Source organism: Mycteria americana, chromosome 6 (assembly GCF_035582795.1).
Source record: "Mycteria americana isolate JAX WOST 10 ecotype Jacksonville Zoo and Gardens chromosome 6, USCA_MyAme_1.0, whole genome shotgun sequence".
Lineage (NCBI taxonomy): Eukaryota > Metazoa > Chordata > Aves > Ciconiiformes > Ciconiidae > Mycteria > Mycteria americana.
In genome coordinates, this window is record NC_134370.1 from 53,751,079 (window position 1) to 53,775,147 (window position 24,069).

The 24,069-nt window shown below is 34.5% G+C and overlaps 1 protein-coding gene across 4 annotated transcripts in view; it reads left to right on the forward strand.

The window, feature by feature from the left end:
• The window catches only part of LRRC49 (leucine rich repeat containing 49), a 53,124-nt gene that overhangs the window by 1,060 nt on the left and 27,995 nt on the right, over positions 1-24,069 (forward strand). The window contains exons 2-9 of one of the 4 annotated variants that reach the window (XM_075505854.1): positions 32-94; positions 662-749; positions 1,463-1,660; positions 3,319-3,418; positions 4,393-4,596; positions 6,275-6,341; positions 14,938-15,081; positions 19,075-19,136. In XM_075505854.1, coding sequence (XP_075361969.1) covers positions 32-94; positions 662-749; positions 1,463-1,660; positions 3,319-3,418; positions 4,393-4,596; positions 6,275-6,341; positions 14,938-15,081; positions 19,075-19,136 — 926 coding nt within the window. The remainder of the gene's footprint in view (positions 1-31; positions 95-661; positions 750-1,462; positions 1,661-3,318; positions 3,419-4,392; positions 4,597-6,274; positions 6,342-14,937; positions 15,082-19,074; positions 19,137-24,069) is intronic. The other 3 variants (XM_075505851.1, XM_075505852.1, XM_075505853.1) reach the window with 3 other exon arrangements.

A 24,069-nucleotide genomic window follows, 5' to 3' on the forward strand; every position in this document is an offset into this window, starting at 1 on the left:
ATATTCCATTTCTTTGTCTTCCAACTTGCAGGTTAATAACTGTGGTCTTCAGCTGGTTATCCAGACCTCATCAATAACAGATAAAAGCAAACCAGTAATTATTACCTCTTCTTTAATAGCTATATTAATTAATACAGTGTTATGGTACAGCCAAATTTGTATGCTTTCAGATAGGAGTTGCCTTTTCAGTAGTAATATGTTGACTTTTAATATAATATCTGATGTATCTGTAGTCTTTTGGTAATTTATTTCATCCTATTAAAGATACATAAAGTAAAAAGACAGGGATGTACGATAGCCTGCTATAAACTTTATATACATATAGATAGATAGATAGATTTCTTATGGTTCCATCTGTATCTCTCTTCTTCCTGTAATTGTGGTACTCCTTATAGGGTGAGGTTTTTTCTTTATTTAGTCAACTGCAGATAAATGTGCCGGTAACTTTCATATTTTCATTTTGGTTTCCAACAGTGAAACTTTTCAGTCATAGTATCTTAATAGAATGAATACTCTTTTTATTGGAAAAATTATTTAATTTTTTAAAAGCATTTGCAGAGTTTCCTGAGAACCATAGTTATTACTAAGGTTGTGTTTGCCTGTGTAAAGACATTATTTGCATTTGAAAAATTTAACATTTGTCTTAAATATTGTGTTACAGTTTGAATTCAGGATAAATAAAGAACAGTCATCTTTCCACAATAGACTTCTGCAGCATGATCTGGAAAAAAACTATTCGGGAAGGCAAGGTGATATTCAGTAGTGTTTGGTTTGTTTGTCTTTTGTATCTCTTTATTAACTGAACAGTAAAGAAAGACTGTGTTATGATTAGAATATGTGAGAGTGACAGCTTTTCCTAATTGGCTACAGTAATTCAGTATAATTACTGCTGCATCATCCCTGAAACTGCTGTCCTTCTACTGCCTAGTGCAGATGGCTTTTTTGATCGCTTTTTGCTCCTCGTTCTGTCCATGGAAGAGCATCCTTTCTTCTACCTACAAAGCCACAATCTGTCAAGTGCCCTTCTACACATTCCCTCAGAAGCCACACAATTCTCTATTGTAACATTTTATTGGATGTTTAACATTTTAATGTATTTAGACAAAATTAGTCTCTAATTCAGAATCCTGATATGAAGAGACAGTTTTCCTATTGTGCTTGTGTGCTTTTGGCTTTGAAAAGCAAGATATTTGGTGATATCACTGCTAACTGTGACGAAGCCTGGAAGAGCCTTGAAACACAGCACTTCTTGCCTGTCAACACAACACACTGCTGCTGCTTGCCTGTCATATAGAAACAGTGACTGGTTAGGATAAGAGATTAATTGTTAATGCAATTCTTTATTCATTCTGGTAAAAAATGAAGACCAATGGCTGTTCAGAATGGGTTGATTTTTAGGGATATTATGCCCCTTACTATGGAGTAAATTTAAGTCTGCAGTTTGGTTTTGTTCCCCCCACAGGAGACCAAAGAGTATTAAGTCCTTTGGTCCGTAATAAGCAGATATATCTTCCAGTACCATCCAGTCTGACAGAACTTTCTGGTTTGGAGTTGAAGCAGAATCCAGGTTCTTTATCAGGATTTGGCGAGCCTTCTATTCACACGCCTACAAAATCCAGATCCCGACAAAGCAGCCACAGTATTGGTTCACATGCTTCAGGTAACACTGAAAACTTCTTGTTAGTCTTCTCGGGTCATTTTTTGTTTTGTTTTTGGGTTTTTTGATTGTTTGTTTACCTGAGTGTCTTTTAAAAAAGAAGTTATGACCTGTAGGATGTGCTGCTTTTGGCTGTCAGAACGTATGACTGAATAGCAAGTGTTGCCTACTGTTCCCTTTGGGTATTAAGAGAGGTTAATAGGTCATTGTCAGGAAACCACTAGAAGTATTTTTTCCAAAATAGAATATAGGCATTTAAATATAGGCTTTTTATATACCTTTCTTTAACAAAAGGGCAGTAATAGGGATCTTTAACACATGTCATTAGGAGGTTAACATTAGAAGAAAAAAGCCACTGTACTGCCATCACGTCATATTTCAGACTGATTTTTAAGTATCTGGTCTTATGTTTATTGGCTTAAAAACCTGACACACACCTAATTTAAGACTTTTGCAACAATGTTAATCGATTATTTTTGGTCTCAATGATTTTTTTTTTCCTTCACAGTTTTTTCACTTTGAAGGATATATAGAGAATGTTGGTTGTTAATACTGGTTTGTTAGAGTAGCTAGCAATAAAATGTTAAGTGTGTTGCACTGAAAAGATTCTAAGTTGAAGAGCAAATTGTTTTACTTACATAGATATCTCTTCTAATGGCACACTTTAGACAACAATGAACTCGCTCTCTATAGTAGTAAAGCAATCTTTGTTTTTTGAAGAGTTAATGTTTTTCCCGTTAACATATTTGATTTATTTGAAGGAAGGAAAAAAAAGGGGGGGCAAACACATAGAAGTTGAGCCTATATTCTTGTGGTAGTATGCATGCATAATGATTTTGCAGTTGGACTTGATGATCTTAAAGGTCTTTTCCAACCTAAATGATTCTATGATCAATTTTTGACCAATATTTTTCAGTGGATCTTTTTCCAAATAAGCCAAAGCCCACAGAACACATTCCTTAATTTATTTTGCAGGTATTTTTAGTAATTCTAAAGGAACAATTCTTTAATTAGGGGGTGGTCTTTTAAGAAGACCCTCTTCCCCCTTATATTAACAACATGGGTAAAAATGGATAGCTTTGTAAATATGTTTTAAAGGCCTGCCTGTTTCTTTCTTGATAATGGAGTGAAATATAATACCAGTGGTTATTAGGTATTGCATACATTTACCTTTAAAAGACTTTGCATTTGTTTGCGGCTCAGTGGGACTGCTTCAATGTTTTGGTGCTTTAGTTTCTGGTTCTATCAACATCTACTTGATCTGTGTCTTTAAATTCATCTTAAGTTAGATTATATCTTCTTTAAGTTCAGATACTGAGATTGTGAAACAATTATACAACCTTACCTTAAAACATCATTGGGTATATATTTCTAATCAAACAAAAGCATCTACAAAATATCTGCTTACAACAAATTGTTATTAAAAGTCTTTCAGAAATGAAACAAATAGATGTACTTTGCAAAGAGAATATAGAGACATGTAGTTGTAAACAAAAAATGGCAGGAAAGAAAACTGATAAAGAAATGAATGGAGGCAAAATGCATTTTCATATGTTGCGTAACTTTTAATAGGAAAGAAAATCCTGCTTTTATTATCTGTAGTTAATGAAATGATTTTACGAAGAAGTAGTTCATATATTCTCTGTATAATTTTCTGATAGATTACACAAATTTTGGGAGCAGTTCATCAATAACATTTCCTGTATTGCAACGTACTGCTGAAGAAAAAATACTGAACTCTGATAGACTTACCCTGGAAAGGTGAGAAGGTTATGGAGTACATACACCATAGCTTGTGACTCTTGTGTCTGATGGTCTAAAGTGATGAGTATCCCAGTAATGTCTGTGGTCAATGGTATGAGTGGTGGGTTTGGTTTTGTTGTTTTGTGTGTGTGTGCGTGTTTGAGAGAAGAACTGTGTCTCAGAGAGAAATTCTGTATGAGTGTCCTTGTGATGAATCATTTAAGGAAGTTAGGGCTTTTCATTGTAAACTAAGGAGCTAGCTTGAGAGTCGAATGCAAGGTCATGCAAGTAATCTATAGAAAGAGGCTATGTCTCTAGGACACACAGAAAAGTTTTATCTGAAAGACATTTAATTGTTTGTTTGTTTTTTGTTTGTTTGGGCTTCTTTGGTTGGTTGGTTGGGGTTTTTTTTGGGTGGGAGTAGGGTTCATGTAATCCAAAAAGTTTTGTCAGGTCAGTAGCACTCCTTCTGGAATAATCCTAAAATAAAAATAACCATTTTCAGCATCATTTCCTATATCTTTTACTTTTCACATTAATACTTATTATTTCATATATTTATATTTCAATTGTAAAGTTCTGTAAACAAAAGAAAAATTGCATAGACATGGAACGCTTTGAATTCTGATCTAAACAGGCTGCTTATGTGGTATCTGATGAAAAAAAAATGGCAGGCTGTGTCTGTTGAAATTTTAATGTGGTCACAACACAACACTTCTATGTAGTTTCCATGTAACAGGCAAATCTCTGATTAAGAGGACAGGCTTTCAGAGAATTTTGGAAGCACTTCCGCTATATTTTCATGCTTATTTTTTTTATAGTAAGGAGTTACTGCCTTATTTACAGAGTTTAATTGGCAAACCTAATTACCTTAATATTACCTTAATCAAGATAATATACCCTCCTCAGTTCAGTCAGAGTGGGTGAGTAGAAGGTGGGTTGCCAATTTGTTATTTACCTGTGTGTTTTGTTTTGTTTCTTTTTCCTTCCAGGCAAAAACTGACAGTGTGCCCAATTATTGATGGGGAAGATCATCTTCGCCTTTTGAATTTCCAACATAACTTTATAACCCGGATCCAAAATATTTCTAATCTGCAGCATCTTGTTTTCTTAGATTTATATGATAACCAGATAGAGGAAATAAGTGGGCTTTCAACTCTTAGATCCCTGAGAGTCCTTTTGTTGGGAAAGAACAGGTAAAAATAATAAAATAACTTAAAGCATCTTATTTCTTTATGATGTAACAACTGTGATCTATCATTGTTTCTGTTGCTTACAGTTTTCAGATTGTGATGTTGGCTATGAGACCAGTGAGCTGGTCCCTAACACTAGTGGAGTGTTAGGGATCCCACTGAGGAAGCACACAGTTTTTGCTCGTAATGTTCTTCAGAAACTTCCTTTCTTATGTAAATTTTAGCAGCAGTTCTGAAGTATTTTACGTATTTCCATCTAATCTTCTGTTCTGATTGGCTATTAAATATGTGTTCTTAGATTTGTGACAGGTGGAATCTCTTTTCACATCACATAAAGTATTAATTGATTCTTTATAACGTATAAAAAGTATTTCTGCCTGATGTATTTAGCTAGGAAAAAATCAGACAGATGAATTATGTTTTATTGCTTATTTATAGATCCTATTCTGTTGGGAGATACAACTTCCTAGTTGTATTACTTTCTAAAGATACAGTTCAAATCCTGTAGCCTTTAATTCTAGTAATTTAATAGAAGTATGTGTGGAATTGCTCACACATCTAAGGGTTGTGCTCTGATTTTGTTCAGTTTCCTTATTTTCTTTATATTCAGTGAAGGAAGATCTGGTAAACAAACTTCAGTTATATGCAGATTACAAATAATGTATCTCCTAATTCAGACTGTATTCAAAACTGACAACTTTTAATAGTGCACTATGTTACTAGAGCTTACAGCTTTTATATTAAAAGTATCACCTGTAGAAATTAATTTTGTTTATAGCAAAATATTGGGGCATGGGAACGATAATTTTAAGGTGCTTTAAGGAACTATTTTCCAAATTGTAACTACATTGAGTGCTGTATAGTTTGTTTACGTAGAAGTATGGTTTGTAGGTAGGTAGGACGAGACATACTCATAAGTGATTACAAGTCAGACACAGGTGCTAGCAACTTGTTTTCAGCTTGATCTATATGTGATCTTTGATTATTCTCAAAGCAAATGCATAATACACATGATGTTTAATATCATCAGCCAGTAGATGATGCTGTTGAGTATATAATAACCTAGGTTTGGAATCTGAGAAAATAGGACAGTACAGAAAAGTTTTAAGACAGTGAAATTGTACAGGGGGAGAAGAAATACTGCCAAATCGAGAGATCTATATTGTCTAGAAAGGGCCAGTGGCTTTCAGGTTTTGGTTTGTTTTTCGGGTTGTTTTTGGTTTTTTGTTTGGTTGGGTTTTTTTGAAATACAGGAAGACTATAGTGACATAGGCTCTCAAAAGCCTGTGTCAGTATAGTCTTTCTTTAAACTGGTTTGGAATTAGCTGTTTGCCAGTAATAATGGGGTTTTTTGTTATTTAGGTATCTGGATAGATTGGTTGTTGACTTTGTTTTCTAGTTGTGCAAGTATTCCTTCCCTTTTCATCTTCCTAGAAGAGCCACGTACGTACTGCCGCTGTTGCGTTATTGACAGTCAGAAAGGAAGGTGATAGTCTAAGGCATACTAATTCTTCTTTTTTTTCCTTTTTTTTTTTTTTTTCCCCATGGTTCAGAACTTTGTTATTCTTCTGTTACTCTTGGTAGGCAGGAACAAATAGCTAAGTTTTGTATTAGCTGGAAAATGAAAGATACTTTTTATCTAATATGAAAAATAATTTATGTCATAATTGAAATCTTTCAGAATAAAGAAGATCTCAAATCTGGAGAACCTAAAAAATCTTGATGTTTTAGATCTTCATGGAAATCAGGTGCAGTACAATAACTTGATTATTTACATTTCTTGTGTAGACATCATGCATTTCCTGTGTCTTTTACCAAACTATTGCTTTTTGAATGGGAACTGGTAGCAAATTTTGCGACTCTTGAGGTCACAGAAATCAGTAAATTAGTAAAAGGTGGTATGATGTTATTTTTAATCTTGGTATCAAGTCTCTTATACTTTTCGGCGTTGTACTTCTGGAAAGTTACAGTGCTTAAAATTCTGAGTCAGCTGAGTATAATAGCACTCGCACCTACAGAATAGTAATCTAGCATAAGTAGTTGTGGTGTGGTTAAAGTGATACATCTTAGAAGAATTTAAGGTCCCATCGATTGTTGTGTTGTTTCTACTATTGGTGATCTTACAAAACAAGATCCCTTGCGTATCTGTAGAAGACTTACATTTGTACAGGAAAAGCAGAATGGGTCCAAGCTCTTGATTGATTCATGCTTCTGAATGGACTTAAGTCACTTAATGTCTATTCAGTTTCCCCCGTTTGAGACTAAGCAGTCATTTCTGTTTCAAGTGGTGCATAAAGTCTTAGCAGTAGTACATATAAGAGGAAGAGTCTTGTTTAATGGGTACGTCAGAAGCAACATGGAGTCTTAAGGGCAAGCTGGATATAGTAATCTTTTGTAAAATAAATTTAAAACACATGATAAAAAATGTTCCATAATTAAGCGGTTTAAAACAACATATGGTTATTGTGACTGTATAAGACCAATGTGTGAATTTTCTGGGTTCCTGTTCTGACAGTTTTGACATCTTACTGATTTCTCTGTGTGTGTGTTCTTTATTATACAATTGCTTGACAGTGGGGAATAGGAATGCTTTTTTTAAAAAAAAAAAAAAAAAAAAAAAAGGAAAAGAAAAAGACAAGCTAGCACTCTAATGAGTTATTGTTTTATGTGATGTGGTACGTTTGTGGCTTCTTTGAATAACGTTAGTCCAACAGTATGCATGTTGTACAGTGGCAGAGGCAGTATAGGAACAGATAATGACATTGCCCTTGGAGTCTTAGAGTGACTATGTTTGGAGATGGCTAAGTGTTTGTGTAGCTAAAATCCTTTTCTTATTGCTGTTGTAAGTTTGGGCGGTTTTTTATATTTTTGATAAAAATATTTGCAGACTAGACATGCAGCTATCCCAGTCAGCACACCACTTTTACACACTTTTATAGCACAAGTGGAGGAATCACTAATGGAAATGAAACATAGGTCATGCACAACTCTTACAAATGATTGTGAAGTAGATCTGATTTTTTTTCTTCCCCCCCCCCCTTCAAGTGTCTGTACAACTCCCTTTATATTAATTAGAACTTTATTAGGAGTTTTGGGCATAGTGCCCAACTGGTTGCTGCTAGATCAGCTTCATAATAATAGGCCTACTTTGGTCCAGAGAACATAACAAATTATCCTGTATCAGGAGTTAAATATTAAATCTCTGGAGCATAATAAGCACTTCTGTTTTTCAGAAAGTTTTAATCATAAATGTACATGTGAAGGGCACAAATATTAGGAAATTGAGTGAATTGGTTTCTACCTTTTTTTTTAAGTTTAGTGTCTTTTCCATGGAAAGACCAAATAAAGACCATGAACTTCTCTTCCATTAATAAATTATCTTTCTGTTCCTTTCCAGTTGAAAGATACGCAAGCTTTCATGTTAACATTCTTTTTTTCCTGTCTTTGAGGAATTCAAAATTTAAAACACCAATCTGCCATACGTATTATTAGTTATTTTTGAAGGTATAAGGGAAGAAATGAAGAAGGGAAGAAATATTGAGTTTGAGACATACCAGCTTAGTGTACTAGTGTCTTGTTTTGAAGTCTGGGGTTTTTGTTGTTGTTTGCTTATTTAATAATGAATAGGGGGGCTCTGTCTTTTAACTTTATTTAGATTTGTGGGATCTTTATTTATGGCAGCCTTCTAGTCTATCTTAAACGGTATTTCTTCCATGTCATAAATTTCTCAAGAACAGATCTCAACCACAGAACTGGTTTTGAGAACTTCAAAATACATGTTCCAATATTCCAGAACGTAGCAATTTAAACAACACATCAGTAGAATTAAAAATGAAGTGTTGGTATATAGTTCAAAATAGTGGATTCTGATCATTGTTCTGTTGATATAATGTCCTGTCTCTAACATATACATGATTTTTTTTTTTTCTTTAATTTGGTACAGATCAATTAGAATCAAGAATGCAGAAACAGAATATCCTTCTTGCCAGTCATAATGAAAAATAGTAGAAAATAGGATTTGCTTTATCTTAATAAGCTCTTGATACATCTATTTCCTTAGATTGCTTGTGGCGTTATCCTGCACCCAGTTCTCCCAGGAAAGTCAAAAAATCTACAATAAATCTAGTCAGTTTTACGATTTGTAACCAGCGATGGGCAGCAATGTTCCTTTATCAGGATGGTTCTTATTTCAAGTAAAAGGTGTAGCGGCACTTTTGTGGTGTGCATCACTTATGTCTTCTTTTCTTATAACTATGGAAAACTGTAATTCACTTTTGGTGTACATAAGTGTCACTGACTCCCAGTGTAGTATGAATATCTGTATGTGCTGTGTGAATATGAGATGTCCTCTGGACATCATTTTCCGTTGCTTGCGTCCAGTAACTGTAAAACAGACTGTATAGGTTACTTAATGTTACCATCTTTACAGTCATACTCTATTTCTTATGCTTACAGATATTTTTATGGTACTTCTGTTTTCATTTTACATTCAACGTTGTGTTTCTTACAGATGTGAGAAATTATTTAATGCTGTGTACATGGGAAACAGATATTCTTGATCCAGCACAAAGCTTTAAGGCTATTTTCTAGAAAAGACAGATGTCTGTGGTATCGTCTATATCTTGTTGCCAGGGATACTTTCAGGATTTTCTTAATGTGATATTCTTGGGCCACAATGCAAAATTCATACTGTTAAAGGTACTATTCAGACTTGCATACTTGGTTTTGCATTTATTTTTTTATTGTACTAATTTAAAAAGATGTTTTTGAAGATAACTTTTGTAACTTTATTACAAAACCTGTCATTGTAGTTAAGTTAGTAGAAGGGGTTTTGATACTGAACTCTCCAGGAAGAAATAATAAATTCTTTCAAGAAAGCTATTGATAAGCTAAAACTTGGATGTAAGCTTTGCCTGAATGCTGTCTGCTCAATGAGCAAATTGTTGCGTAGACCGTAATTGGCCTAAAAAAGGGATGACGTAAAAATGAGTGTATGTCAGATGCTATGAAACAAGACAGCCTCACCTCAATCCCTGGGAAAGTCATAGAACTAGTAGTCGTGGAAACCAAAACAATAAAATGACGAGTGCAGTGGATGAGTAGAGTGCAATGGATGTTTTTATAATGAATGTGCTTTAGAGCACTTTCTGAGCAGTTTGCACTGATTGCTTCTATTCACCAATTCTGTTACTGCTTGAGAGTAAAGGTTGATTGCAAGTGGCTTTATAGAGTATTTTGATGATTTGTTGAGAAATAAGACAGTTGAATTTTCTTCAACCTTGTTGAATTGTCTGTTTCTTTTTATAGAGTCATCCTCTGTGGTTCATATTTATATACGTATTAGAACAGTAATCTATTTTACAGCTTTTTTTTATTCTTTGTATTAATGTATATAGCAGTTCTGTTTTGACTGGGAGTTTTGCCTTTTGAAGTTGCCGTGTCTTAGTTAATAGAAGACTAGGACACATCTTTTTTTGTAGTAAAGACAGTTCTGTTAAGGGGAGAATATCTGGTGAGCAGTCCTCGTCACAGTAGAGGATTAGGTGAGTATTTGCTGCCTGCGTACAGTTTACTTAAGATACGAGTTAACTTGCATTCAGTGATTCTGGTAACACCAGCTTTCCTCTGTAGTCAGACAGACAGTTCCAGAAGGAACTGTCATATTTGTTAGACTCCAGTAGATGAGAAGAGTCATATAAGTAAAATGCTATCATGTAAATGATATTGCTTGGCAACAGTAATATTATTACTGCAATATACTATGGAATATAAACTGCTATAGTAGTATTACTACTTCAAACTGAGTTATCGTACAGAACAGAGTTTTTCCATAGTTTTTGTTTTCATGGTTTGGCTTCTCTGATGTCATTAAATAAAACCCATAAAATTCAATGTAGCAGGTTATAGCAAAATCCAGTAAATTCTCCTGATGCCTTTTGGCAAGTCATTTTACTAGATTGACCCTTCAGTGAATGTGATATTCCACAAGTCTTTCTGAGGACTTTTAAGGTACTCGCATATCTGGCAAGAAAAAAGCGTTATTAACTACCATTTTTTCCCCTTTATGGTTTGTATATGTTATAGGACGTATTTACAATAAAATACTGAAATATCTTATGTGTAATATCCATTACATAATATCTGACCAAAAAGTTGTTATTCTTGCTTCAATAGTTTAATTCACTACAGGAATATTCTAAGGTGCTTGCAATAATTTTTATTTTTTTAACGTTCAAAGCTATTGTTAATAATGCACAGTATCTCTTATGTTAGCTGTGATCCCAGAGGATCATTGAATAATTAAATCTTGTGTACAAGTTATATTAAAGGTATTTTAAATGCATTAGACTAACAAAAAACATTAACTCTTTCATTATACACAGTAAGAAAGAAAGGTAATAAGGTAAGAAATCTCAGCAGTCACTCTCAATAGATGCAGAATATAAACACTCAAGTAGGTTATGGCCAGAATATCAATATTATTAATCTTATTTTTCAAAAATAGTGCTAGAGCCTAGCTAGAAATTATTTATTTTGGTTAATGTTCATGGAGTAGTAGCAGTTAAGAGGAAAGCTAGATTCCTGTTTTGGTCTTAGTCCCTCCCTTCGTCTCTTTGGGGTGTAAATCAATCCCATAGGTAGAATGCAGATTGTGAAACTTCTAGGACTGGAATGTTTCCAATAGGTTGGAGGTGAGGAAAAACAGGAGGAGGAAAATTTCATTTTTGTTCATTTTTGGGAATTTTTTTTAATTTGGGTGCTGGGTTTTTTGGATTATATGGTTTGGTCTGAACTTTGAGACTTCTCCCACCCAAGTGAGAAATGTACTGGGAACTGGATGTGCTTTAGAACATTGAGCTGTAGTATTCCACAATGCTTAATGATAAACCTTGTATAACTTCTTTTTTTTCCAAATTAAGCTTTTAAATGCATTAATACTTAAAGAAAATCCCTTCATATAATAAATATCCAAAAGAAGGTTAAAAAAATAAGTCAATGTTATGCCTAATGAAATGTTGCACTCAATGCCTACGCTTTACAAAAAGGATAAAATATGAATTCCCTTGTCATGTTACTACTCTTTGCCTGTTTCCCTACATGATTTAGTAAGGCTTTTGATTTTAATACTGCCCAGTAAAAAATTGTAAGAAAATACAGCATCTTAATAACATTTAATTAAATTTCTATGTAGAGACTCTGTTTCTATGGTTATTAACATGCTAATATGGACATATAATACTATATCATTCAGATACCCTGCACATGATTGTGTGCATCGTATATTTAATGCACTACAATAAACTTACATTAATCATAAAAAACTTACATTTAATTTGAACTAAACATTGAATTTCTAAATAGTGTGCTTCCAAGCACTCTGAATAGTCTATGGAGATAATGCTGATTGTTGGCTTGATCTTTGCTGTCAAGGTAAATAGTATAGGTGGTAGATGTTCCATATAAATCTCTTTAAAAGCTTTTTATTTTAGGTAGGGTTAAAATGGACTTTACTCTGTCTTCCAGTGAACTAATGCATTAAAGTTGAGTCAAGTTGAACTTGATTTTCATTCTAACTTTTAGAATTAAATTTATTCTATAATACTTTAAATTTTAAAAAGTCAGTAGAGTTATTTTTTTTGTGTTCTGTTTAATTCTGTGAATCATTTTCCTTGCCAAAAGTTCAAGGTTGTAAGTAAAAGGAAAAAAAAAAATGCAACTTGATTTTTCAGGCATGGACTTCTTTTCAATAATCTCAGAAATATGTGTTAAAAGATGCAACTTTTGTGCAGTTAATCACTCATCAGTAATTACTGTGGTGCATAACAATCTTTTCTGAAATAAATCTATTTCATAGCTAAGTATTCAAACATATAAGCAAACAAGAAAATAGAATAGTGTTTTTGTTCAATATTTACAAGTAAAGTCTTTGACTTATGTATTTGAAAAAGCAACTAAAAATGCTTAATAATAATCCTTCTTTATTCATAAGTAATAGAAAATAGTCATAGGTTTAATTTCTTTTTAGTAAAAGAAATATTATTTGAATGGTCTAAAAAGAGATGATAAAGACTTGTTATCTAATCCGTACCTAGTAGTATGTACTAAAAGCTGGTGTATCTTCATGTGTGCATGTATAATTGAAGCAGAGAAAATCCAGTAGAGTTAATCTTAAAACTTAGCAAAGTGATAAAGAGTATCTCTATACATTGCTGATGAAATCATTATCTTTGCGATAGCAGTAAAATGGCAGGATTAATACTCTACTTTGTGACATGCTGTAATTCTAGCTAAGCAGACATCTGCAGGGGTCTGCGCTCTTCATGCTAACCATCTGCTCTTGGCTTTGCTTTTACAAGTCTTTCTGTCTAAATATATTGTTCTAAGTAGTGGTATTTTCTGTTCCTTTTGCTGTAATATTTTGGTATCCTGATAATTTTTATTTTCTGTATATAATACACATAAATGGATGATGCATAATAGTTTAATTAGCAGTTGAAATAAAAAGTTGGTTTAAGATGTTGTTTAATTTTGGTTTTGCTATCTGCTTTTGTATGCTTTTTAAGGGAAAAATTGCTGAAATACTTTTTATAGCAGCATGTTCAACTCATGCATCATAGACTTACAGATATATACATACATATATATGTGTACATACGTGTGTGTGTGTATATATATATATATATATGAAAATTACCAACAACATTAGGTGTTCTGAAACTGTTAAATAACAACTACCTTACCTCTTCTCCCATTCCAGGAGCTGCTAGACACTTTCTGGAAATTGGCACGGCCAGATTTGTACTGGTCTAAAGCATCAGAAAGTTCATTATCACTGGGAAGGTGTGTGACACCAGTCAGCATCTTGCTTGTCTGTATCTAATTGCTGTTAGCAGCTTTGAGGAGGAATAGTGTGCCTGAGTCGAGAGTGTTGAAGGGAGCTTACAGTGGTCCAGCAGATGATCTTTCCAATTGAAAGGGAATTTATTATACTTGTTAGTATCTTTGTGCACTGTATCCTTGGATGCACTGCCACATATGCAAGGCTGAAGTCTTTTCCACAGGAAAACCTGTTGCCTTCTTTCTGCCATATAGCATGGGTTTCAGTAAGAATATGGTAGGAATGTCCCTCTGTGCAGTGGCAATACTTAATCTTCTCCATGATATCTTGCTGTATGCAAATCCTGCGTAAATGTCTGGATAGATGCTGGAGGGCAGATCCCAGACCACTGTGAGAAATAAATATCTGGATAGAGATCCTTGAGTGGATCACTCTGAGAAATACAAACAGCAGAAAATGAACCCAGATTGTGTCAACAGAGCAATAATTAGTGCCTTTGTAAAACACAGTTGCATTTCTAGAAGTCAAAAATGAAATTAAGGGGCAGTAGCTATTATTACTCTTTCAATTTTTTTTTTTTTCTTTGTCAGTATCACCTGAATCTTTAAAATAGGGTATTAAGTATAAAAACAAACCTTGGGCAGCTGTGTCTTTACTGTAGTTTAGTCACTTTGTTTGATCCCTCCATTTTCTAATCACAGGAAGCTATGAGTTGCTGAAGAAGTGCTGGGGACTGTCAGACAAATGTGCTGTGTATCCAAACTAAGGATGCTGCTGCTTTCTTTTCTAACTTTTGAATGCCTTACTGATTCTAGCAATTACCTGCTCGTAAAACTCCCTTACAAGTTCCAATTTCAGAATAATTGCTTTCTTCTCCAGAGGGCTGTGGCTGCTCCTTGCCCCTGACTCACAGCAGGTTCCTGTCCTCATGACCTGCTGGAACGTCTGTCTGTGGAGTTCCTGTAGATAGAGCCATGAATGCTGCTACTGGCTTTTTAAGAGGCATGAAGGGAAATTGTGCAGAGTTCTGTGATGGTAGGGAGATATGATGCTGCATATTCTTGTAACATAGGTACCAGGAGATTCGGATGTGTGTCTGAGTGCCTTTGCAGACAAATTAAGGCTCAACCGTGCACAAAATTTCCCCATTTTGGCATACCATGATATCATCAGTGTCATCTTAGTTTTATGGTGTCTTTGAGGTTGCTGCTACAGAATAGCACAGCTCAAGTAACCTAATTTCTGGTGGTAAGGAAGGAAGTGTTGACTGATTTTACTGCAGTATGACTAGAAAGGTATTAGTGAAGTGAATACTAGTACTTAATCTCTAGCAGACTAGCTTGTTTTCAGCAATTTGACATGATTATCATATTAAAATACAAAAGCAGCACACTATTGTATTGATTGTTCATATATACTTTTAAAAAAATGTATGCACTACATATATCTATTGTATATCCATATAAAACACAGTATGCATGTTTATAATTATACCTCTTTCACAGATTACTAAAATAGAAAACATCAGTCATTTGAATGAACTGAGAGTGTTAAACCTTGCCAGAAACCTACTAACCATTGTAGAAAACCTTAATGGACTGGATTCGCTCACAGAGCTCAACCTTCGTCATAATCAAGTCTCTGCTATAGTAAGGAACAAAATTCTTGTCTTTTTCTCTTTTCTTTTTTTTTTCTTTGTTTTTAACAAAATGCACTATTGCTGTAACTTGTTTAAACCATATCAGCATTTCAGATTTCATAAATCTTGTGTTTTCCTGTATTGTGTTGCTTATGTTGTTCTGCTGCAATACTTACTTTTACAACATAAAGGTGAAACAAACAGAAATTTATTTTTGGTGTTATTTTGTTTAAATGTGATCACTTGTAGTGATTCAAATCTTGATAGCTCATAATGGTTCTCCAGGGTGGGGGGGACATACTGAAGAAGCTTTGTGGTTCTAACATACAAATTTAGATACTTTTCTTCCATACAAGTTTGTTTCCTAGAAACAAACCCTCTCTTAATTTCTGTAGCTCAGCTAAGCAGTCACACCATCTTAAACTTCATCTCCTTATGAATGTTTCTGGGGCAAATGCAGAGAAAATAGGTATTGATCTTAAAAGCAGAATTTCCCAATTGAAGCTTTAACCTAGCATTGTAAGTCTTTATGTTTTAAAAAAATAAAGCTTTTCACTTTGCAATTTATGAGCTGTAGTTCAGGTACGGCAAGTAGATTATTTGAACAAGCCCTTTTTAAAATAATAACAGTAAGACTACTTAAATAGCGATATTTTTCTGGCCCTCATAATCGCTTTAGTTCTTGGTCTCCTATTGCTGCTGAGCCTTTCCTTTCTAGAATTTCTGCTACTTGTCATATATGAATTGTTTTTACACTTCAAAAATAAGAAATTTCTGCTCATTGCTGATTCTGTTACTGTACCTTCTCCCTACATCAGTTATGTTACCTAGAATTCTCTTCCTTGCTTGTAGCTACTGCCTTTTCACTCCTCTCAGATGTAGCTCATAGTTTCCTCTTGCTTCCTGTTGTCACAAATGGAGAGTCAGTGTGAAATGTAAATTAGTGAGTTACAGGCTTGGACTCTGTGCTGTATCTCAATGTTTCAGTCTTTCCTGGCCAGAGACAGTGTTTCAGAAGATGATGTTCTGTTCAGGGAAGTACTTTATTTTGTCTAATTTTTTTTTACTCTCATTAAATTCTAACGGAATGGTGTGATGTGTGGTTTTTTGTTTTGTTTTTAATTGGATGGTGATTTTACCAAGTATGACACTAACTCTGCTTCCCCTAGAGAAGGACTCTTAAATCATATGAAGTCAAGTCTTGGATGTGTCATACTGTCTGAAACCTAAAGTAAATATATGTCTCTTTCCTAAAATAAAATCTAATTTTAATGATAGGTGTTGTCGTCTTCTCTGTGTGCAACAGTGTACATGTATTTCTTTACTTAAATTTGTTTTAATTTTTTTTGAAAAAATGAAAGCTGCACTACTTTTGTATTGAAACTCAGAATCTGCTGCAATATGAAATTACTGAAAATCCAGAAACATGGAAACAAATATATCATTTTATAGAAAGAATATCCAAGATATTGTTATATTATTGCTGGAGTGCTTCAGTAGTTGAGAGAGGGGTTTTAAATGTCTTTCCTTTAAGATGAGGTTTAGGTTTTCTTATGGTTGACTGTGTGACAGGGGGGTGTCATTTTAATCATGATATAGTTGTGATGTAGCACTTAACTGCAAAAATTTTCACTCTAAGTTCATTAAAAGAATTTGGTTTCTATGTTTTAGTTACGTGACAACACTATCGTCATGAATCAAGCTTTTTAAACTTGATTATTCCTTTAAATGAAAGAATCTAACCTCAATTTTAAAAAGCTTGCCCTCCCAAAATAATGAAATAAAATCAATATAATTTAAATAACTTTCTCTTTCAGTACATTTTTAATGAACCTTCCTTATTTTTCCCCTCCCTGCCCCTCCCCAAGTGTATTATTCTTGTGTAGGAAAGATAATATTCCCAACTGTCAAACAAAATGAGGTTCTGTACTGGACTCCATACCCATTGCAGTTAACATATATGCTTGCAGTTGATATGTAACTTGAATAATTCAACTTATCCAACTAGATTATAGTTTGTTTGAACAATTAAACATATAATAATCTCTTACAATCTGCTGGCCTTAGATTAGCAATTTTGGGACCATTTTTTGTCTTTGAGGTATTCATTAGAGGCTAGAAATCCTGGAATCACAAGTAGTTATTTTTGTAAGAATAAACTAAAGTTCATCCAAAGCTGTAGGATTTAAAAAGGCAGTCTTGAGGCTTGGTTTATGGCAGAATAATATCTTATAGGATTGGAAGTGTCTTCAAGAAGTCTGACTGTTCTGAAGAGCAAAGAGAATAAATGATGACAAAGTATCTCATATGACATTAAAAGCATGAATCTATCCATACCGTGAATTATGGAATGTCTATTTACTTCCCATCCAGTTGTGAATTAGGGTCCACTGTTAGGAATATGAACTTTTTTTTTTTTGAAAGACAGACCTGCTTGATTACTTTGAGGTATTAAAAGCTTAGAATTTTGGTTTTTGTCGTCTGCAGCTTGATCTTAGACTTGAAGGAGGACTGGTCAAGGTGTTCACCATCTATTCATGAAAGAACTCCTGCCCTGTATGACTTTGTATTAAAACTGAAGTAGCTGGAGGCTTTCTTTTTTTATCTTTAAGGTGTTTGCTGTCACACCTGTGAGACTTGCAACATATTTCACAGGACAGCAATGTACCATGCTAGTTATGGAAATTTGTCTTCAGGGGAAATTACTTTGTATTCTCCAATGCAAAATTCTTTGATTAGTTAAAATCCTTGCTGCTTAAGAATTACTGTGCACAACCCTATAGTGCCTGTCTTCATGTGTATATCCACCTATATCATGCGTGCCCACCCCTTTAAGCATCAACACCAAGTGGCCTTAGGGACACAGCGGGTGTCCAGATGTAATGCTGTTGTGAACTCAATCTTTCCATGGTCTGATCTGTGGGGATTCAGAACAGCTCTGAACCAGGAGTTTTGCAACTGCAGACCTGAGCTAATAAGCCCTGCTTATTGTATACAGAGCTATGACTCTCAGCAATGCTTGTTAGCTCACATTGTATTTCATTAATAGCAGCTACACAGTTTGTTTAGAGCTGGCTTGTGTTCACCTGTTGGGATAGAATGAACTGTTTCTGGAACGCTATGTAGACATGTCACAAATCAGATGGAGGGAGGAAGGGCTGTAGATTTGATTTTTGTGGCTAAAATCAAGGTAGTGAGCCCTGTGACACTTCCCCATGCTGTAAGTAAACAGGTTTGTGTCCACTGGTTGAAAGTTGGAGTATGCTGTATGCTCTTTAGTAGGATAAGGGGATGCAGACTTATAACTGAGGGGTTAGGTGTGCAGTCTGAATGGTATATGAATCACTGCAGACTGTGCTGTCTAGCCATTATGGATTTATATTTCATAAATAAAGGTTGATCTTACTTGATATGTTTCACCTTACTAATATTTGAGCTGTTTGCTATTTAGAGGTTTTCTGCAAAGGCCTTTAGTGGCATATATTAAATTCCCAATTACTCATTCTGGAAACTCATTCCTTCCTACAATTTTTAATTGTAAAGGTGACAGAGTCCTTCAGATCATTCTCTGGCAGAAGAGTCACTGCTGTTCGGTAGTGCTAATTGCACTGCTGTATTGCACTCCAAAAACCTTATTTCAGCATGGTCACAAAATAAAGCTTTTTTTTTTTTTTTACAGTGTGTTTATCCTGCAGCTTAAATGCTGAGACAGCACCTTGGCTTATTTCCCAAAAGCCTGTTCAGAAACCAGCAGCAGCCTTATCCTCTTTTCTTTAACATCATTTGCTTTGCAAGTGATGCAGCTTGTTCTGCGGAGTGGATATCTGCACTGAAACACTCCCTTGCAGTCTGCACTAGGGAGAAATGGAGCTGCACGTTCAACAGAAATCAATGTTGCAGCAAGGTTATAGCGTATAGAAATGAAAGGATTTCATCAGGCAAAGTACAGAGGTTCAAAAGCTACTTTCAGCTACTGAATTTATGCCTCTATCTTTCCTTCTAGAAAGATGTGGATACTTTGCCCCGTCTCCAACGTCTCTTCCTCAGCTTCAACAATATATCTAGGTAAGGGAAATAGCAGTTTGCTTCCTATCAGTAATTTGAAGTATCCTATTGGAGCTGTATTTAATTAAAATTTAAATTCAAACACTATGAGTGCAGATACTTCCCCCCCCCCCCTCCCCCAACATGTCAGGTAGCATAATCAAGCCATTGTGTATTTTCTACTTTAAACACAAAAATTCTTGAAACCCTTTGCATTTAGATGTAGTTGTACTATGAGTATTCTACCAAGAAACTTATATTTTTAATTGAAAAATTATCATACTGTTTACAATGATGATCAAAATTAAAAATAGTTTTGTAAATATGTTGTTTTACTGTTAAACTAGGTACCTGTTAAATCAACATTACACAAGGTACATATTATATTTAACATATCATCACTGTATTTATGGAGTTACACAAACTGCTGAGTCAGATTCTGCTTACAATGATTAGATTATTTCATGCTTATATTTTATTTGTCCATTTATTAATAAAAAGTCTGAAAAGTATATTAATGGTTTTCTCTTTCAAACCAGATGGCAGAAGCAGAATAGCTCAACTTTCAAAGCAGGGCTTCTATAGTTTCAAGTAACTAAGTGCATTTTGTTATAGAAAGAAATGTTTGTCTTCTATGCTTTTTCATATTAGTGCATTTTTTGAGTCTGCATTTATACTAGTGCCAATATTTAAAAAAAAAAAAGTGCCTGCATTATCTTCAGTTTGGTATGTCCTTTTTTTATCCCTTAATCACCACCAGCCTTCTTCACTTAGAATCAAATAATTTAATGTGGGATAGGGGAAAGATGCTTCATGTTCTAATTACTGGAAATACTGTGCTGTTCTTCTGGTATCTGGTTTCTCTGTAAAATGTTATACTTGGTATGAGCTTTTATTGTAATAGCTACTTGAACATTTTAAGTTGACCTTTATTGCAGACAGCTCCAACCTACTTGTCTGTGTTCCTTAGATTCTTAAAGTACCAATGCAGTAGATCACCTTAAATACTCATGGGTATGAAGCATTTTAAAAAAAATCAGAGATGAACTGCAGGAATCTTTAATATGCCCTTCCCTTAATTATTCTGCTAGAGAGGGGCTTAGCATTTTGCCTTGCTTGAAAAATTTCCAGAATTGAAACATGCCTTTTGTTTCTGTTTTTTAAAAAAATGTCTTAGCTTGGCAAGAACAATGAGGGGACTGCAGTAGCTGGCTCCCTTGCCATCAGGGAGTATCACTGCAGTCAGTGGAATTTCTGTATCTTTTTATATATTTGATATATTTTGTGTAGCTTTCTGACTCCTTTGTCATGTTGTTTTATGCAAATTCATGTTATTTTTACAGTGTTCAAAGAAGGAAAAATGTTTCAGTTTTTCTGTGAGGTTTTTAAAGTAGATTTCTCAAACTTTATGTAATCAGTAGCTTGCTTCTTAGTACTTTATCATGATTGTTGTCATTTATTCATTGGGACTTAAGTTGAACTATTGATAGATCTAGTCTTAGTTTTCATGTAAGCTAGAAATACTTATTTAGAACATTCATGCAAATATATAATTTGGTTTTAATTTGTAGTTGGAATAGGTATAAAAATAAAATCGTAATGTCAAACAAAAGACACTGTTCTTCTATAAATTTTGTATACATACGTGGGTAGGTAGGAGGATGGATCAGTTTAACTATATATTCACCAGACATTATTTTAAAACAAACAAATGAAAAATTTCTTTTGATGATCACATTTAGCTTGTGTTTTTGAAATTATAACCTTGTATTGCATACAGCTGTTTTGAAGGCTAAAAAACCCATTAATTGCTGATTTTGAGTTATGTAGTAGGTATGTCTTCTAACAGGGAAATGATTAAATATAGAAGTATACTCTTGACTGTCTGTGTTCTGATACTTGGCTTGATACTGTTTGAATTGACTGAAGAAGTTATATGGAACCATAATACTAGTGAATTGCTGTGCTACATCTGAACATTCCTACAACCCTTTTAAATGATTTTGTGTGTTTTTGAGTCACTTACCTGGGTTTACTGTGTGCCATATGGTAATTTTCAAAATTATTTTTCCTAGAAACAGCTGTGTCTATACAACTGACTTTTCTTTTAGGCAATCAAATTGATACACAGGTATTCTAATTCATTTATCCATAGGTGCATAGAGAAAACCTGCAAATGGAAACAAACAATGAAGTGTATTGCCAAAACCTGGATTGATTTATTTATATTACAGATTCATTAAAATATTTTATTAGTAATCATTAAAAAAAAAAGTAGCATTTTTGAGGCAGTGTTCCCATGGAAAGTTTTGCTGCTTCCTATTTTTGTATGTCAGGTGTGTGGTGCTTAGTTACCGGCTGGGGTTAAACCACAGCAGTCAGCAAAAATCCTTGAGTCTTAAACTGATACATACTGACATATATGAATTAATATTTCAGTAAAAGATTTGGGAATGCCTTTTAAAAATTGTCACTATTTAAGGCATGAGAATGTATCATGGGTTTAATCACTGACGTTCTCTTTCCCTCATGCTTCAGAGGAGGCCTCAGAATGTTGCTGCTTCTCTGCAGAGCTTTTAGTAAAAAAGGATGTATTGGCAAGATAATATGAGCTAAAACAGAATGCTGTAGAAGTTGATGCTGATCTGAAACAAAAGAAGTCCTACTTCTGGCTTCAGCCCCAAAAAATTTAGCAGTTACAAACTGAAGGCATTCATACCTGACGGCTGAAGTTAATATATATCACTAGAACTAGTTATAAAGGGGGAGAAATCCCTTTTTGAATTTGTCATGTGGGACTAGGAAGAGATTACAGAAACTTTTATTCAGGAAAGATATGCAACTGAGATTCTGAAAGAGGGTTATTGCTCACATTTCAGAACGTGAAACCAGGGAAGACCATTTTTTTAATCTTGGAAACAAAATACATATTTTCACTGTTACACTGCTGTCCAGGTCAGCACTATGTTGGCTTTTTCATTTAGTAAGGCATGCTGTCTAGCCATATGGAAAAAGTTGAATACAAGCTCAAAGGACAAGTAATTGTTTTTCTTCATTTGGTTGCTGAATTGGAAACGTGAGAGAAGGAATGTTCTTAGCCTGATTAAAAACAAGAAAATACCTTTTTTTTCATAGCAGAATGAAAATATATAAATACATTGTTCAATACTTGAACAAAAGCAGTACAAGGGGAATGAAAGGTTGACTGTGGTAACATCTGTTTTCATCGGTAGTTTAGTGGTTAGAAACCTGGGAAAACCCAAGGTTTCTTCTCTGACTGAATATTTTTTGAACATATAGTTCCCTCTTGGGTGTTCTATCAGACTATAGTGAGTATGTTGCCTTCCTTCTCTTCTCCAGAGCTTTTCCCCTTTATGGAACATGCTTTTTAAAAGTCATTGATGCTAATGTGTAGAGAAGGAACAACTGTCTTCCTAAACAAGTAGGCTGTAACAGAGGACAAGTGTTCCTGTGTCCTATTCTTGCCTACTAAATGTGTAAATGTGAATGTATATCACTGGTGGAGGCTGAGCTTACACCACGCCAGAACACTCTGCTGCTTAGTAGTTGCCATGTTCTCGTTTGAGGCAGGAGAAGTGGGTTTGCATCGCCTCTGGCAGAGGGGAGAATTGGATGCAGGACTCTGAGCATGCACACAAGATGTAAAACTGATCTATTCTGAAAAGATTTCCAGGAAACAGTTTTTGATAATTTAGCCCAGGGAAGGAGAGGTGACTGCAGTAGTTGGGTGGGACTCCTGCAGGAGAAGGTCTTTTGGAAAGAGAAGCAGACATTCCACTTGAAGATTGACAGGCAGTCTGAAACAGCATCATCCACAGCTGCTTTGTATTTCATGAGCAGGTTAAAGACTCCCTTGTGGTGAACAGAGGCTAGAGAGAGCAGTGAGATGTGGCCTCTGATTCCCATAGGGTGGTCACCACTTGGCTCTGTCACAGCAGTCTGCATGCTGGGAAGCAGACAGAAGCTTGGTTGTAAAGTATGCAGTCTGTTTGGTAAGTGTATTACATTAAAGCTTTGTTTGGCTGAGAATTGGGATGCCAGTGTGACAAGTACAGTGTATTAAGTTTTCTACATTGAATTTCTAAAGCTCTGTTTTTCATATGGTGTGTACAAAGATGTGAAAACATAGCTATTTTGCACTACTGTTTTGCTCTAAAATTGAGCTACTAATAGGGCAGCTAAAAGCAGGACAAAGCAAGCACATCTGTGTTAGCTCCAGAATGAATGTTCTGGTATGCTGAATTTCAAAGCACAGCAGTATGTATAAGTGGAAGGTCTTGAAAACACTAGCAAACTTTCAACTTTTCTGTCATTTCCTGAAGAGATTGGTTTTATTAAAAATCTGTAAATCATATGTAATGGCAGAAGTACCGTTTGGTTAAATGTTTAGTGGGAAGTACTTGGAGTAAATATATTTAATGCTTTTAATAAATATGTTTACATTATTTGAAACTAATTTTGAAGACCAGAAAATTTTCATATTTGTCGTGTTTGTCAAGCAAAATCTATTCTAGCCCAATGGAAATTCAGTTATCTTCTTATTCTAACATATTTACAAGTTTGCTTTACTAACTTCTGTGTCATTTGGGAAGGTTATCTTTTATTTTCAGGACATAGTGAGTATGTATTTTAAGTAATATGTCAGCCTGATCTTCTAAAAATGTGGTTACACAAGCTGTTTTATGCAAAGGAAACGGGATCACAAAAAGGAGCAGAAAATGATAATCAAACTTGTTGTCTTAACCACATGTACAAAACACCCAATTCTTCAGATATGCTAAGCACCTTCACTGCCTTCATTGGAATCTGTACATAGTTCATTTTCCATCAGTTCTTACGTTGTTTTAATACACTAAGCAGAAAGGTAGTAGTATCTTCCACTTTACACTGTCATTTTTCTGCTGCATCCATTGGGTATATTGTGTAGAAGTTA